General features: G+C 37.9%; 1 protein-coding gene across 1 annotated transcript; it reads left to right on the plus strand.

The window, feature by feature from the left end:
- The first annotated feature begins 25 nt into the window (after positions 1-25).
- rbm18 (RNA binding motif protein 18) lies at positions 26-14,349 on the plus strand. Its single transcript, XM_052117342.1, has 6 exons — positions 26-175; positions 827-940; positions 7,660-7,786; positions 8,359-8,439; positions 13,066-13,151; positions 13,462-14,349. The coding sequence occupies exons 2-6, from the start codon at positions 834-836 to the stop codon at positions 13,622-13,624; spliced, it is 564 nt and encodes a 187-aa protein (XP_051973302.1). The 5' UTR covers positions 26-175; positions 827-833; the 3' UTR covers positions 13,625-14,349.
- The last annotated feature ends 2,708 nt before the right edge of the window (positions 14,350-17,057 follow it).

Genomic DNA, 17,057 nt, shown 5'->3' on the forward strand with positions numbered 1-17,057 from the left:
TGTAAACGTCACTGGGCGGCGCCGTTGTTGATGATATGAATGCTATGCTAACTGGCTCGAGTCAATGTTTTATCTGATATACGAGATGACTGTCAGATTTTAACGCGTTGACACCTTTTTATACATAGGGTATTATTTGTGTTAAAAGAGCAAAAGGGCACAATACTAAAAGAGGGTGAGTGATCTGCGTACGAATGAACTGTGTTAGCATCGTTTGCTAACTCTTAGCACAGACAAGAGTCATTGAAATCTATGAATATATATTGTCTACTCCGTTTACGTAGTTTATCTGTAATATTATTCGAAAATATGACATGGTTTGCATTATTGTGATTTTAAACGCACTAACAGCGGTGTGCTTTGTTCTGCATGACAAATGTTTTGTAAAATATCATATTGACATTTTCATTGTTGTCATACTTCTTAAAAATAAACCGTTATGATTGATTGGAGGACTAAAATGTAACTGTTTTGTAGATTTAGACATAAAATCGTATTATTGAAAATGTTTGGGAGAAATTTTGAGTTTGAGTAGCTGTCATTTAAAAATTCAGATGATTAATTTTGTATTTAAGGGATCACTCATACAATGCAATATTTTCAATACTGTTGTCTAGATAGATACTTCATTAATCCCATATGTTAAATTATAGTGCCTTAGCAAGGAGACGATACTGTGTATTGTTTATTGAAAGACCTATGTTTTGCATTTAAATTAATTGATACATTATACATTAAATTAATTAACTATAAGTAATGAAAGTTATTTGTTTTTTTGTTTTCTCTAATTCTAAAGTCACTGCAATAGCTCCTAAATTTTTTTCAGAACCCCAATGCAGTCAGCTGCAGAGTCTGTGGAGAATGCCTCCATCCTGTCAGGTGGCTTGGCACAAGAGGGTCATCGGCTTTGGATTGGCAACATTGACCCCAAAATCACAGAGTGAGTCTTGGCCTCCATAGAAACCATGGGCTGGGCTCACTGCACTGGCTCCCAGGCAGACCCGTGGACCTGCCCGGATGATTGATTAGCTGTATGTGTCTTTTTGTTGGAGAATGTGCAGATGATGAACAAGGCGTGTTAAAGAGAGCCACCCGGCCGTGGAGACCTGTTTTTCTGAGGGGCTGCCATCATTTCTCATTCACCTGGCGTGTTTACTCTGTGAACCTGTAGCTGCTGCTCAAGGTGGAGAGGGGGTGGGTGGGTGACACAGAAGAGAAGCCGGAGAGAAACAGCACACGTTGCGAGAGCACCCCTGGAAAATGTACGGCTTGCCTGGGCTGGCGTCTAGACAGGCGTTTCCTTCCCACTCGCTCCTCTGTTTTCCTTTAAATAACCTGCTTGAATGAAAACAGCCATGATGCCCACAGGCTAGTGATTGGGAAGATTAATTAGTTCACATGCTAGGAGTGTTTGTAGTAGCGAGCTCCGCTTCAGGCTCCTGCAGATCTTGCACACACACACACACACACACACACACACACACACACACACACACACACACACACAAACACATTGTGGTGAAGTTCTGCTATGTGAGGTCAGCGTTCACCCAAAGGCAGTTTTTTCCTGGGGTTTCTCAGTAAGTGGATAATTGAGAACAGTAATTGAGTTTTGGGGTAAAACTGGACTTTAGGTTTTGCACTGTAGCTCATGAGGACAGATCGCAAGAAAGATTTATGATGGCTTGGAAATTGGTGACGATTGATCACCTGGTCATTTGGGGTTCCATGCTTGCTGTTGCAGCACAACCCAAAGTTTAAGGGCCGTAAGTTTGAAAGGACCTAGTTTGTAGTCCCACTTTACAGCATTTTTTAAAATATTTTTTCCACGATTATTCATATGGATTGTAGAGAGGAGACTAAACTGAGACCACAACTGCTACCGGTAGGCCTCAGCTCCAACAGCATGCAGTTTTTCATAAAATCACTATGGTTTAACAAGTATGGTATTTTTAGACCATTAAGATTTTTAGCATTTTGATATTGTCCTGACAATATGTGCTTTGCCACCATCAAGACCTGATCGTGGTGGCCAGAACTTTCTCCACCATTCCACAAAGCATATAAAGGCAGCCATATGAATCCAGTGGTTAAATTCATATCTTCAGAAGCGATATGATAAGTGTGGGCAAGAAACATCAATAGTTAAGTACTTTTTTACTATAAATTCTCCTCCCTGGCCAGCAGGGTGGTGATATGCATGAAGAATGTGAATTACCAAAAACAAAAGAAGAAAAATGTGAATTTGAAAGTGTAGTATTGAGATTGTATTTTTGCTTTTCCGGTAACACTTCATTTGTCATTCAAATTGTATTACAGGCATCTGTGCGCTAACAAATTATGATCATCTGCTAGTTTGCTATAAATTCGTACGTTTTCGTAACATTGTTGGAAATAATAATCAATAGGCAAATTCAGCCAGGAGACTGCATGCACGGATTCTGTTTTTGCAGTAATTTATTGAAAAGCTGCTGTTTTTTGTCAGCCGTTCCAACGTGACTATCTCATTTATTTCATCTGATCTATCTTAAGAGACCTCAATATATCACAGGTTTGGAAGAAGTTGCAAAGTTCACATTTCGCAAGCTTGCATTCAGCAACAGATTTTAGTCAGACAGAAAATCATTCATTCTCTTACTCTAAACATTCTCTTCATTGTGCTAATTAATCTAGCTTATTGACTGTAAGTTTCATCAACATCACATTAATCACAAGCTGCTAGTCTGATATAAAAAATTGTTTCTGGACACATTTGAGCAGTTGCTCAATTTCTTTTCTGCTGAAAAGTGGTGAACGTGAATGCTGTGGACTTGTGGCGGTCAGTGCTTGGGCACAATGACAAGTCACGTTGCTGAAATAGCACAAGCCTTACACTTTCCACCTGTCACTGAACCTGTGAGTCTTTCCTGCTTCAACACTTAAATATAACAGTTGGTTTGCCATCCATCTAAAAAATACTGTGTTGTATATCATGTCACAGGTGTTTAAACCGTCTTCAGCATTGTCTCCAAAACCTAGTGAGCTGCCAATGAAGGGTAGTATTTTAAAGCACCATAGCTGTGCTCCTGTGACAAAGGCTGTTCCAAAATATAGGCATGCAGCATCATTATGCTGCTTCCTAACATACAGTATCTTGTCAGCATTGTATGGATTCCTAGTGAAGACACCAAGATGGCAGACAAAATATTTATGGAGACTTTGACACATTTCCGCTTTAATTTAACTTAAATGAAACTTTCATATACAAATTTTACTCTTGTTATTATTAACCTGGTAATCTAGTAAATAATGCTGTAATGTGGTATCAGTTACATCTACTGAGAAAGTGACTCTTCTGACTGCCATAATCCATTTCCCTTGTTTTTCTGTTTTGGGAAAGTCATAGAAACTTTTAACTCTATTTGAAACAATTGTGAGTAGAGTCTCTCATACCCGAGCAATATTTGTGTGGCAATCTGAGATTCTGCCAATGTAGAGCATTCTAAAACAGTCACTTGTGAGAATCCATAACTGTTAGGTAGCTGCCTTTAGAAGTCAGCTTTCTGTGTAGCCAATATGCTGCAAGGCAGCTCACTTGGTTTTGGAACAGAGCACCAAGTTCTCAAGCTCTTTGGCCTCTGTCAGATCCACCTACCCTAATCTGTATGTTTGAGTGACATCATTGATGCACGACTGGGCTATGATGACAACAGTGAGGACAAATTTTCTTTCGTCTAATGAGAATATCTGTCAACAATTACAGAGAGACAAGAGCTCCATCATACCTCACACATGCTCATTCACATCTCTTTGACACAAACATACAACCTCTTTCTTTCAAGGCCTGTTTCCCACACTTAAAGTACGTGGCCGACCCAGCCCGTTCACACAAAGCAGGGGCTGCTGTCGTAATAAGAGGCTGACATATTGACCTGTCCATGCTCCGCTGGGGCTCATTTAGGGCCGGTGATGGATCTACCATGTGCCGCAGGTTGTTTGTGCTTTTTGGCTGTTGAAGCTCTGCTTCGCTTTGTACATTATGCAGTAGGCAGCAGGGAACAAGAGGCCATATCCGATAGGACAGCCGAGGGGGAACTGGACTTGCATCACACAATTCAGTCATCTGAAATATACACGTGTCTGTTGGAATCACTCCTTGAGCTTGATATCCGTACTCTTCTTGATTCTGCATTCATCCTGTTCTGCTAAATATTTCTCAAGGTCTGTCTTTGCACTTTTTAAGCCAGCAATATTGAAACTGGACACGCTGCAGGTGGGTGGGCAGCTCTTCTGCACCTTTGGCCCCAACAGATGACATGCTTGGCTGACAACTACACAGACTCACAAACTACTTTACTAACTACTAACTGTTTGTTCACTCACTAGACGGACCCCTTCTTCCTCCCCATGGCACAATTTATTGCCCTCAGGGGAAGTGCATTGTGGTCCGAATAAGGCTCATGTTGTCCCTTTGAATCGAGCCACTATCAATTCTTTTATCTGCGGCAAGCCAGGAATATCCCGTAGCCCAGGCTCGAGAGGGTGGAGGCTGGGAAAGTGTGAAATTCTACTTGGAGAAAAGCTCTTGGGAGAGGAGGGGAAAACATTAATACCCAAGCCAGGACCCCCAAAAATCCCAAGCATCTTCTCAGCTCCTTGTACAAGACTACTCCCAGATCACACTTGCTGTCCTGCTGGAAGAACAAAAATATGGCAAGAAGTTCTGCAAATGTGTTGTTGTCTATCTAGTATGTGATTTTCAGTATCACTCAGCTTGGATTCTTGTACTTTTACCATCCATTTCCTTCTGCATGCTCGGATGCCTTCCTAAGCTACATTACTGAATGTATGGCATTTTGTTTTGGGAATGCCCTTGCATGTGCCATATTCATCGCCCTCACATGTCAGAATGAATAATTGGTGATGATGCCGACACATACCAGCAGGAAAGATACTTTTATTTACTTGGCATTGCTATCGTCAAATGTGGTTTGTGGCAAAACAGAAAGATTAATGCAACTTGGGGTGCAAATAGACCCTTTGCAGTCATGTTCGTACAGAGTCAAATCACATTAAATGTTAATGACTTTGATGACGTAAGGGTGAACATGCAAAAGCAAAAGGATACTTGGCGGAGGGAGAGAAAATGCTCTTTTTTATGTACAGACTGCATGCTAGACTGCCCTCAAATGCCGTGGACTTGGTTGTTTGTAGAAGCCTGTTTGTACTGCGCTCTCTCTGTTTGGATTGCACAGGTTTAACGTAATCAGAAGGTTCTTCTATTCTTTGGAAGAGAAATTCATTATTCCTGTTTTGAGTGCTCTACCTGTGCTCTTAGCTGTAACAAAGAATTAACCAATGGTTCTGAAGCTAAGGTTAATGCCAACATGAAATCAAAATGACCCTATTTGCTTTATTAATACACATTACTGGTCTTATTGTGAATCATCCATTTGTGAATGCTATTTCAAAGAAAAACTTGTTTTTGTCTTTGTCATCTTTCAATAAAGTCTAAATACTTGCTGCACCTTTGAAACTTTCTTTTTCGGCTGAAGTCACAAAGTCCCTCATATTTTTCAACCCCTCTCCTCCACCCATCTGTCAAAGAGAATATGGCCAGCTAGTTGCACTTGTGCTTTATGTTTTTAGTATGGAACATCCACTTTTCACGATCCAATGAATTTCTGACAATCCAAATTATTTTACATGAATTTTTAATCCAAAATCAAGTCCCTCCCTACATATATTTTTTTTCTTTTTGCAAATCCAGTTTAATTTGGAATACAGGTCCCATTACGGCTGTAAAATGGGATACAAATGCCATTTCTTGTTTACTCTTAAGGTTCTTCTGTGCTGTTGGGAGTCGTGGCCTAGAGGTTGCTAAGCACGCTTGCTCCAACACAATGAGCTGTGCTGCTTGTGTGGGCAATGTGAATTTGAATCCAACATTTTCCAAACCTGTTATCGCCTTCTTATCATGTCCTTTGAGGCCAGACTTTAGAAACCTAATTTCCAATTTCTAAACCTAATTATCAAGTGTTATATAGCATGATATCGCATGCAAGGACAAAGTGAGAATATCATTCCAAATATTTTGACTTCCTTCCAGCATGGATTTCAGAAGCCATGCATTTTTGTGTCATATTTTCACACCCTTATCCTGTACATTTATAGAAAGATATTAAGTGACAAAATAATAATCTGCTGCTGTCCTTTGTGATTTTCCATGTCTCCTATTGGCTTTTACAGGACAGCAGGGTGTTGAAGCTGCACACTGTTGTAATTGTTTGTCTTAAATTAAACACTTGAGGGAATTCAAGCTTCCGCTATTTTATATCCTCATTGTCCCCCTTGCTGTATCCTTTGTATTGTGTGAATAAAAGATTTACAGCAGCTAAAAAGGTGTAAAGAGACCTGTCGTACTGATCAAGCGCAGCTTACAAAGACTTATGATATCATGACATACATTATTCCCTTGTGGCTTTAATAATGGTTATTACTCATTTTATTCTTGGTCTATAAGTATTAGTGGTGTTTGCTAATGCAAGTATCACTATTACTCTTGCTCGTATTTAAGTGTTTGTTCAAATCCTTAACACTAACTCGAAGTTCTACTTTGTGCTCTGGACTTGAATGGAGCCTGATCTCATGGTGAAAAACGTGATTGTGGCAAAATTTTAGCAAATTGATATTACATGGCTCCTTACACGTACAGTTTTGGGCAGTTCCAAGATGAAATGTGAGATGAGTGGAGCTTAAAGCTAGTTACATTTTTGCAAAAACATAAAACAAAATTCTACCTCCCTATCCTAATCCTTCAACCTAATCCCAACAGATAGTGTCAAAAAAAGCAAATGAGAGATGAAAAACACAATTGCTAAAGCAACCACATAATTTTTTGAGGCTTCTATTATATTTTGGACTCGTGTGTTGACTCACATGACACTTTGGGACTCTTACCCCAGTCCTTTGCATTGCAGATGCAAAGCCCTAAGCAGTTAAGCTACTGCTTAATTTGGTTGGGACCAAATAAGCTTGTAAATGTAGTTGGCAAAACGTTAATGCAAATGTTAAAATGGATAACCTCATGCACTATAATAAAAGTGTTTTGATGTCATAACTTAAGCGCCACTACTGTTTATTTCATCAGGAATCTGCAGCGATAGTACGAGCCATGTACAAATATTTTTACAAGAATGTAGTTATATTAACATGTTTCTAAGAGACCAGGTAGCATAAATGATACCTCAAATCATGTGACTTGTTGAGGGGAGGTGTGCGATTATTTAAATAAGTGATCAGACTTTTTACCTTGCGGACGATTAAACCATTGGAAAAATCCCATAGACTTACAAGGGAGGAATCCATGCCATACTGTATATAGTGGCTCTTTTGATTTGGGCCAATGAGCAACCACTTCTCTAATATGTAGAACCCCCTAGAAACCATAGCATCCTAAGCATCTGCATAGTAACACATTAGTACACATAGCAACACGCTAAAAACGGCCTTGAATATTGACAAGTTTTGCACAGGCAAAAAATCTAGTTAGTGTAATTTCAGCATCCCTCCTAATCATGTCACCATGAACACTGAACCCCAATTTTTGGAATATATTTCAAAGAAGGAAATATATTTAATAACTTTAAAATAAGAACATCTCACTCTTTATCCCTGCAGGTACCATTTAGTGAAGCTCCTGGAGAAGTTTGGCAAAGTGAAGCAGTTTGACTTTCTATTCCACAAATCGGGTCCTCTGGAGGGCCAGCCAAGAGGATACTGCTTCGTCAACTTTCACACCAAAGAGGTTCTGTGCTTTCTCCTCACCACTGAGAATGAGCAATTGCAAATCAATGACTGATCGATTGACCCCTTGATGGTATGGACCCACAAGGGACTTAGACAGCTGATGGAGATCAGGAAGGTTTTGCTCTCTAGAGTGTAATGTGAGGCAGTTTCAAGAGTGTTCTTGAAGGGGAAATGTTTGTTTACAGATCTCCTTCACACCCTTTATGAGAGCTTGGAAAACTAGTGATCCATCCTCAGCCATTATTGTTCCCTATCATTATGCCATGCTTCCATTAAAAGCTGCAAAGTGCAAACATACAAAATGGAAAGCTTAAAATCAAGAGGCATTAGAGATTATTTCTTTAAAAAAGGCCAAGTAGATGGTTAAAAATATAATTTTAAAACTTAATTCAATGTTTTATAATTAAGTTGTGGGTGCCACTTGGTGTCAAATTCTCTGGTCAAAGCATAGTGTCATATGTTTATAGAGACATGTAACCATAACATATATATAATCATGAATATCTCATTTTGATGTTGGCAGTCTGTGTTACCACAATCAAAATTTATGTTATTTTCTGTCCATTACAGGAGGCTGAGCGGGCCATTCAGTGTCTGAATGGAAAGTTGGCACTTTCTAAGAAGTTAGTGGTGCGCTGGGCGCATGCTCAGGTAAAGGTGGGTATTGCAAAATTAGTTAGGTATTTAACCAACCCATAACCCAAAGTATAAACTTTGGTGCCTGAATGATACTAAAAATATTGCGGCTCATTGAGTAGAAATGTGCTTTTACTTTCCTAAGTGATTGAGTTTACGATTTTCACCTTGAGGAAAATAAAATACCATAGATGTTCATTGAATGAGTCACATAAGCCATATCTATGGGCTAGAATATCATAGAGACTTGGGTGTGGGCAACCACTTAGTATCCACACAAACAGCTTAGCAATTACATAGCTTTGGCACCCACTCAACATTTTCTGAAGATTTTTACACTTTAAGAAAAACGTCCATTCTATCCTGGACAAAAGTCAATGCTTTGTTGTAGCATAACAAACTGTAGGAACTAAGGAGCATTTTTGGAGCAGTAAGCAGCAGTGCCAAAAAAAATTATGAAGGGACAAGCTAGAATCTATTTTCAAGGGCATTTATTTACATTTATGATGAGAATTTTTTCTATCCATAAAACACACAGCATGTATCCAATTTTCGTCACCACTTGTCAATTTGAACCATTATGGTTGTTACTTCTAAGTCTACATTAAATACAAATGTAGCCGTAAATAATGCCATAGAATCAGGCCTAAGCCTTGAATTGATTATTATAAAAAAATCAAATGTAAAATAAAGTCACTTTGGGGGTAAATTCAAATATTTGGGGCATTTTTGTTATTCCAGTCCTGGTTAATTTTTGACCCTAGTAAGAAGTAGTAATAGCTAAATATGTTGAATATGTAGAGTTACATATAGAGAGGGACTCCTCAGGCAACCCTGGTCCTTAACAATAGGCAGCTGCCTCTTTGAGTGAGGAAATCCTGTATGGTTGAGAATCACTCCCCTTCTGTGAACCCCCCCTGGCCCTCCCCGTCTAAGGGGAAAGGGACACCAGGCTGGGGTCAAGGTCGACAGAGCAGAGTTGTTGACAACAAGTAGCAGCAGACAGGTCTGGATTCAGGTCCTCTTGACCACGCTCCACCCAACATTGTGGGGCTGGTGAAAGTGTATATGTGTGGATATATCAGTTTGACCATCTCCCTGACAACGGACCATAGATACAGTTTTGTCTGGGTATCGGTGTATTCTTCAGCAATGTGTTTATATCAGCCATGCCCTTTTGAAGCGCCTTTGTTCAGTGGAGTTATCTGATAAATGCGGTGTATATAAAATATGATTTGCCCTTCGTACATGACCACAGTTGTTTGGGTGGAGCGCAGCATTCTAAAGGAAAATAAACAAAAGGAAAATGATGAACTCGTGACCTAAAGTAATATACGTATAGGATGAGGAACAGGCTGTAAGAATGTTGCTTCATGGCTTTCTGTAACTTTAACCTCTTCAACTCAACCAATTTTTGGGCTGCTTCTTGCAATCCCTCCTTATGGATGAATAGATTTTTATTTTAATCTTTGTTTTTTGTTTTTTTTTGTCCTAAATTTGAAAGCATGTAATTCTGGTTCTATTCACACCATCTCCCTCTAAAAAGTCTTATTTTATTCCACTATATGGCAGCAAGTATTAGAATAATTTTTTTCAAGTGTCGATCTGGCGGTTTAATGCATTTTAGCCCTCACAGATGTGCTTGTCCATAGGCATTCAGTCTAATTTTCAGTTCATGCACCACCCCCATTGTTTCATTGAATATCTCGGCTTCTGAGTGTACTGTAACATCAATCTAGGTATCATTAGAAAGCTGAGATCCTCCATTTTCCGAAGGAACATGTAATCTCTATTTTAAAACAATTAATACCTCGCTATTTGAAAGACTTTATTTTCCTATAAATATTTCTACCACACGACCTTTAAGTGGTCCTGATTTGCAGATGTTGATGTTTTCAGGCCTTTTTTTTGTTATTTTATTTAACATAGAGGTAAGGTAGGTAACCATGCCAAAGTGATGGTTACCTATAAAAAGTTCTGATTCTAAGCTTTTAAACAATACCCCATATACCTTACTTTTGTGTTCAGAGACTTGAAAATTTTTCGTGCATTTCCAGCACATGTCAAATTCAGTCCGTTTTTGAAATTATATTAAAACAATTTAAAGGCAGACTGCTTTGTCTTGCTTAGGCTTATTTCATAGCTAACATTTTATGTATCCCAAGTACACACAATTAAATATTTTCACACCTTTTGCAGTCGTTGGTAGACTTACAGCTTGATTGGAAATTATGGGCAATATTCTGCTCATAAGCAATATTTACCTTTTCAGATTGTTATTTTTTGTTTTTCATACAAAACGTATTTAATCTCAAGCATACTCTTCACTGACACTTTTCAACTTGGTTAACAAGAACAATAACTTTTGAAAAAATGTTTTTGAATTGTTTGGCATGATGGAAATGATGCCACAACTATGGGACAGCATTCATTTTTGAAAAATTATTTTGAAATGTAATAAACATTAAAAGGGTTTGTTTGTTTATTTAACTTTTTGCCTAGATTATCATAGTTTTAAACATGTAATAATTTATATTTTATAAAGGATTTACATAGTTTAATATTGAAAGTCTGGGTCTGGGACAAAGCTTAAACATAAAATCTAAACATAAAAGGCATTAAAAAGTACCAAAAATGAATTTGAGGGCTGGTAAAAAGTTCAGAGTCAGATTAGGCCCTTGTGCATCAATTTAAAAAAGTTACTCCGAGGTCCTTGGAGGACAAAAATGCTCACGTCAAAAACTGCCATAAAATATTATATATTCATATTATGTTCTACTTTCACTGACCAACATCAGTCCTGATCATAACTACCAATTAATTAAATTAATTTTCAGGAATTATAACCCTTTAAATACCAGTTTGTTTACATAATGCCACGGTTGTTTTACACACACACACACACACACACACACACACACATTTTTCAATCTACACATACAAAACACACTCTTACATCCATACAGCACACCCACACAATTTTAGCTGCATCATTTATTCAACTGGCCTGCAGTGCTCTATAATACAGCAAACAGAAAATAGGGAAAAAGGATGCATTTGCTCCATAGGTTAAACATGAGAAAATGGCCATCTGGTGGAAAATATAAAACATTTGAAGCCATGGCTCTGAATGAAAGCATAATAATCATAGAATTCATGATTTTATGCTTTATTGGCACTGGGATCAAATATTGCAGTTTTAATGAGTTCCAATGGGGACATTTTTGTCCTTAAGGTCCTGAGTGTAACTATTATAGTTATATTGTAAGCATTATAGATGTATTATAGGAATTGAGGTTGAAATATTAAAATTCTCCAAAAAATACACACCTTTGGCAAAATTTATGCCGTTGGCATTAACACAAAAATTTCCCGAAGATCGCACAAAGGTTTGTGACCTTCATATAATAAAAAGAAAACGTGAAAATATGTTTGTTTGAATAAAAATCATTAGTATAACCATTCAATGAATTTCCAAGGGATAAAATTAAGTCTCGTCCTATATTATTTTTGGCTGAATATTCTGTTTTACACACAAATACCGTACACTATGAACACTATGGCTCTAATAAAGTGCCTGACGTGGTCTTCTGCTGTTGTAGCACATCTGCCTCAAGGTTCGATGTGTTGTGCATTCAGAGATGCTATTCTGCTCACTACAATTGTACAGAGTGGTTATCTGAGTTACCATAGCCTTTCTGTCAGCTCGAACCAGTCTGGCCATTCTCTGTTGACCTCTCTCATCAACAAGGCATTTCCGTCCGCAGAACTGGCACCCACTGGATGTTTTTTGTTATTAGCACCATACTGAGTAGAGACTTGTGTGTGAAAATCCCAGGGATCAGCAGTTACAGAAATACTCAAACCAGCCCGTCTGGCACCAACAATCATGCCACGGTCGAAATCACTGAGATCAATTTTTTTTTCCCCATTCTGATGGTTGATGTGAAGATTAACTGAAGCTCCTGACACATATGTGCATGATTTTATGCATCGCACTGCTGACACATGATTAGCTGATTAGATAATTGCATGAATAAGTAGGTGTACATGTGTTGCTAATAAAGTTCTCAGTGAGTGTATATGATATCATGCAAGTTAAATGTGTTGTGGAGGCCGTTTCATGTTGTCTTTTAATATTGAACATTTTATCTTTAACACTAACTTGTCATTTCACACATATTTGGTCATTTTCTCTTTAGTCTTCCATTATTATAGCTAATTTATTCATTCTTTGTTTTTATTCCCCACAGATTCTCATAACATGACTTGGCTGTCACTTTGTCCAAGGTCGTAAGGATTTTTGACTGTCAGTTTTGAGTGGAATGAATGCGCATGCCATTGCTTTGCAGTCCAGCTTTTCCCTCAATGTTGTAACGTGAGGATATGATTAATACACATAGCTGTTATGACCCTTGTTTAGTCCCTAATAGGACCAAATGAGGATATTATAGGTGGCTAAGGCCATCTCTTCTTCCTGGCCTTTGGCCTTAAATGTTCAGCTTTGTGGTGGAAAGTTGGTACTCATTTTTCATAAAAAAATCAAATAAATCTTCACTGCACGTATCCTCATAAGTGTGCCTCACATGCGGTCATCCCGTTCTTCTGTCCCTCTTGGTGTGTGCGTTTGCTCTATTTCAGAGATTTGAACCCTTCAGAGGAGACAAGAATCTGCCTGCCAGTTTAGAGCCATCCAGTGATGCAGAGGACCTGCCAACCTCACTGAGGTTTGGGACATTACCGCTCACCCTCTTGTTTTCCTTCCATCTGCCCCTATTTCTCCCTTTATGTTTCCCTCACTCCTACACAGTTTTTTTTTTTTATTCTCCTGCTAATACATTTTCTCAGCCTCTCCCTTTCCAGCTGAAAAAAAAGGGTTGTGTGCTCAATAGCTCCAATAGTTATTTCTGAACAAAAGTGTGACTCTTTTAGAAAACGGCTTTTATTCCCCCATCAGAACAGCCTTTGAAGTGCTCTGTTTGGACTGGAGAATTCGGTTAATGCTCCTTTGTCTCGTTTTCCCTCTGCTTTTTATAGTGTTAATGCAAAGATTCGTGCCATTGAAGCCAAGCTGCAGATGATGGAGGAGAACCCAGATGACTTTACTGGGCCTTCAGCATATCTCTACAACAAGCCACCTGAGAAGAAGGACAAGAGGTCCCAGCCCTACCACAAGCATTTCCGCAAATTCAGGAGATGACCTCTCCTAAAACTGGCTTGAGTGTCCCTGCACTGAACGAACTGAGGACAGAGATGTACAGAGATAAGTTGTTCTTATCTCTTGGCCACTATGGGACTGTAGGGAGGGTAACACTTTTGATTTGTAGTGTTGTGCTGTTTCCAGGCCAATGGAGGAGTACTGTTACCATGAAAGACATTAGCTGAAGAAAGCGGGATATAAGAACATTCTAGTGAAATTACTTTATCCATTTTTTTTTTTTTTTAAATATTGATGTTAATGATTTCAGTTGTTCGGGAGTTGATATATTGACTTTCACACCTTCCTGAATATTTAATCACATTTCTGTACACATGTCCCTTCTTGATATTCTTCCAGAATGCAGCTTTTGTTGTTTGCGTAGTTTTTTTTTTTTTATTCATTTGTAAACTGCCCCATGTGGTTTCATGCTGTGCTGCTTGTGGGAGTGTTGTATTGTGTTGTGAGTGTTATGAAATTTTACTATCCCAAATCTACACACTAAGAATATTACCTGCTTTCATTAGAATGTTTGAGTCACATTTATAAAGAAAGCACAATACTCTGCTCGGTAGAGCTGCACTGTTGCTGTACAATTCTTTAGCTATCAATATCTTACCTTTGCCTTTTTATGTTAAAAGTGAAAAGGGCTCATAATGGACTGTTTGGATCAAGTGAAATTGTACAAGTATTTTGATATGTCATATTCCAAAAAATAAATCAAATGCTCCACATATGTAGTGTTTTTATTATTGCTGTTGTTGTTGTTTGAATTTAATAGAATTGGAAGTCAGTATGCTGGGCTTCTCTTGCATTGATGTCTGTAAATGTTTGCTATTAGTGGCTATTATCTTTTCCTTAATGCGTTTATTAGTGCACAGTATTCAAATTAGAAATAATACAAACGCAAATCAGCTAGCCTTTTGTCTTAGAATTAATTTAAATATTCAATATCTGTTGAACCCTTAAATAATGTGTTTAATATTTCGAAGTTATTGAGGCTGCTTCCGTTTTAAATTCGAATGTCCTTGCGCCGTTACCAGACTTTTAGTAGAACCGCAGTGGATCTGTACCCCTGCACATCCTGCTTAATTTTTTTTCATGGGTTCATTTATTTTGGGACGGTGGTAATTTTCGAGTGTTTTATATAAACGAATCAGTCCGTCTAATTGACTAACGGTGCTAATTTCTGCAGAGAAGAGATTTAAAAATAATTATAAAAAAAAATCCTGTTGGTGGATATAGTGATTTAACCAAAGCGAAATACATTTAGGACGTCAATATAATTGCTCTTTCATTCGAAAGCTTTGATAAACGGGTTCATATTCAAACGAAAGAGGAATAATGGTGCCGTTCTATTGGAATATGAGTGTCGCTTTCCTTTATTATCTTCGTTTACACTACACATATAATACCTTTCATGCTAACTATAGGCTATACATGCGCACAATCTTTTTACCGCCGTTATGCAACTGCTGCATAACAGGAAAAAAGGCGCACTCTCTAGGCTACATGAATATTTGATATGTATTTTTTTCAGCGTTCTGTGTGCAGCCTTGGTAAAGGATATATTGAGTGTTTTCCTCCCATGCCCATATTTAATTGATTTAAATTTAGACAAAATTTTAAGCATGCAGTTTGCAATATAGAATTCAGTCAGCTGAATAAAAAAATTACATGTAAAACTTAGGTCATTAAATAGCCTATTCTTGTTGATAAATACAATAACAGGATGTTCCTTCAATGAACGACGTATAATGCTTGAACTGTAAATAAAACCAATCAATAATTGAAAAAAATAAAAATAATCCAAACGATTCGCTTTTGGACGTTGCGTCATTGCGTTGCGCATCTAGATAATAACAGACCTTTAACGTGAGACGTGATTACTTAAAGACTATAACCTATGATGCCACATTTAAAATAAACATGATAACAGGGTTTTTATGAAGTCATTACCATTACTTAATTGAATTTGAGAACGTTTTACATTTCCGTTTTTATTCATTTTCATCCAAACAGATTAATTCACTTTCATTCAGCCAAAATATTTTAGTTTGATTAGGTCAAAACACTGTACTATAGTATTTGTGTTTAATTTAATTAATTTTCTTATGTTTGTCCAACTTAATTTATTAGTGATTAGAAGCCTATATGCCAGGTGAACTGTATGCAGTGAAACTGTTGTACTCTCAATTTAATAGCATCTGCTTATGGAGTTTAGCAGCACTTGAATCAAATATCACTTATTCAGTGCTTAAGCACTAGCGCCATTCTTCACCACAATGATAACCCCCAAAACTCCAGCACAACAGACACTCTTTATAACCTCAATATAACAGAACGTTAAACATTAACAAATCTCCTCATATTCACACCTTGCTCAAAACTGCATAAAATAACGCTAAATTTCAACATTTATTCACCCCATTCAGTCCCATGCAAAACGTGCTAGGGATATCCCCTGCCCAGTTTCATTCATGTAGTCCAAACTCAAATGGATTAAGTAAACTTCATTTTTGCAAATGTAATTGGATAAAACGCAATGCAAATCAAGTTGTGACCAAATGTTTTACAATTGTGTTGCTTTAGTAAACTGAACAAGCAGCAAAAATAAATAAATAAATAAAAATGTAGTGTACTGTCACAAAAGCTTGCAATTGTTAACTTCAATTTATGAGATTTATAAGAATCTTTACAACATAATAAACTGATGTTTAAAAGAGAGAAATGTTTACATGGGAAAACGTAATTGTTCAGGATATACATCCCTAAATACCCTTATACATTTATTTTGTTGTCGGTAAACTCAAAAAGAGATTGTGCGTGTTATTGTGTTAAGTTTACATGTTTACGTGGTCAGATCAATTGATAAAATCTTAAATCTTAAAAGTATATAAAAAACGACTGCCAACCAATTATTTTCTGCGAAATATGCACACACACACACACACACACACACACACACACACACACACACACACACACACACACACAAATACTCAAACTCACTCACACACACACACACACACACACACACTCTCACTCACTCCTCTGTGTCATATCATACTGTATATTCCCTCCCCTCTGATCTGTAAACTTTCAGAAGGTAGGCTGTGCTCTGACTGCCTATGAGGAGAGCTGGAGCAAAACCTGCCAGCCCCTCAATTTTCTCCACTTCCTGTACTCAAGCAACTGCATCCCAAAAGAGGAGGAAAAGTCGTGCAAATAGTCCTAAATAAGGGCGTCCAGACGAACTGCTCGCGCTCGGCCGCATCTGGTCCGGTTTACTCACCTATCACGAATCTGAAGGCTTCATTTAGATTCGATTTTTTTTTGTTTATCTATAAGTACTTTCGTTATTGATTGACTGTCCGAAAGGCAACGGGTTGATGCAAGACCGAATCTGACCGCGCAGCCGCATGCGGATAGCGAT

This window comes from Xyrauchen texanus, chromosome 44 (assembly GCF_025860055.1).
Source record: "Xyrauchen texanus isolate HMW12.3.18 chromosome 44, RBS_HiC_50CHRs, whole genome shotgun sequence".
Taxonomy (NCBI): domain Eukaryota; kingdom Metazoa; phylum Chordata; class Actinopteri; order Cypriniformes; family Catostomidae; genus Xyrauchen; species Xyrauchen texanus.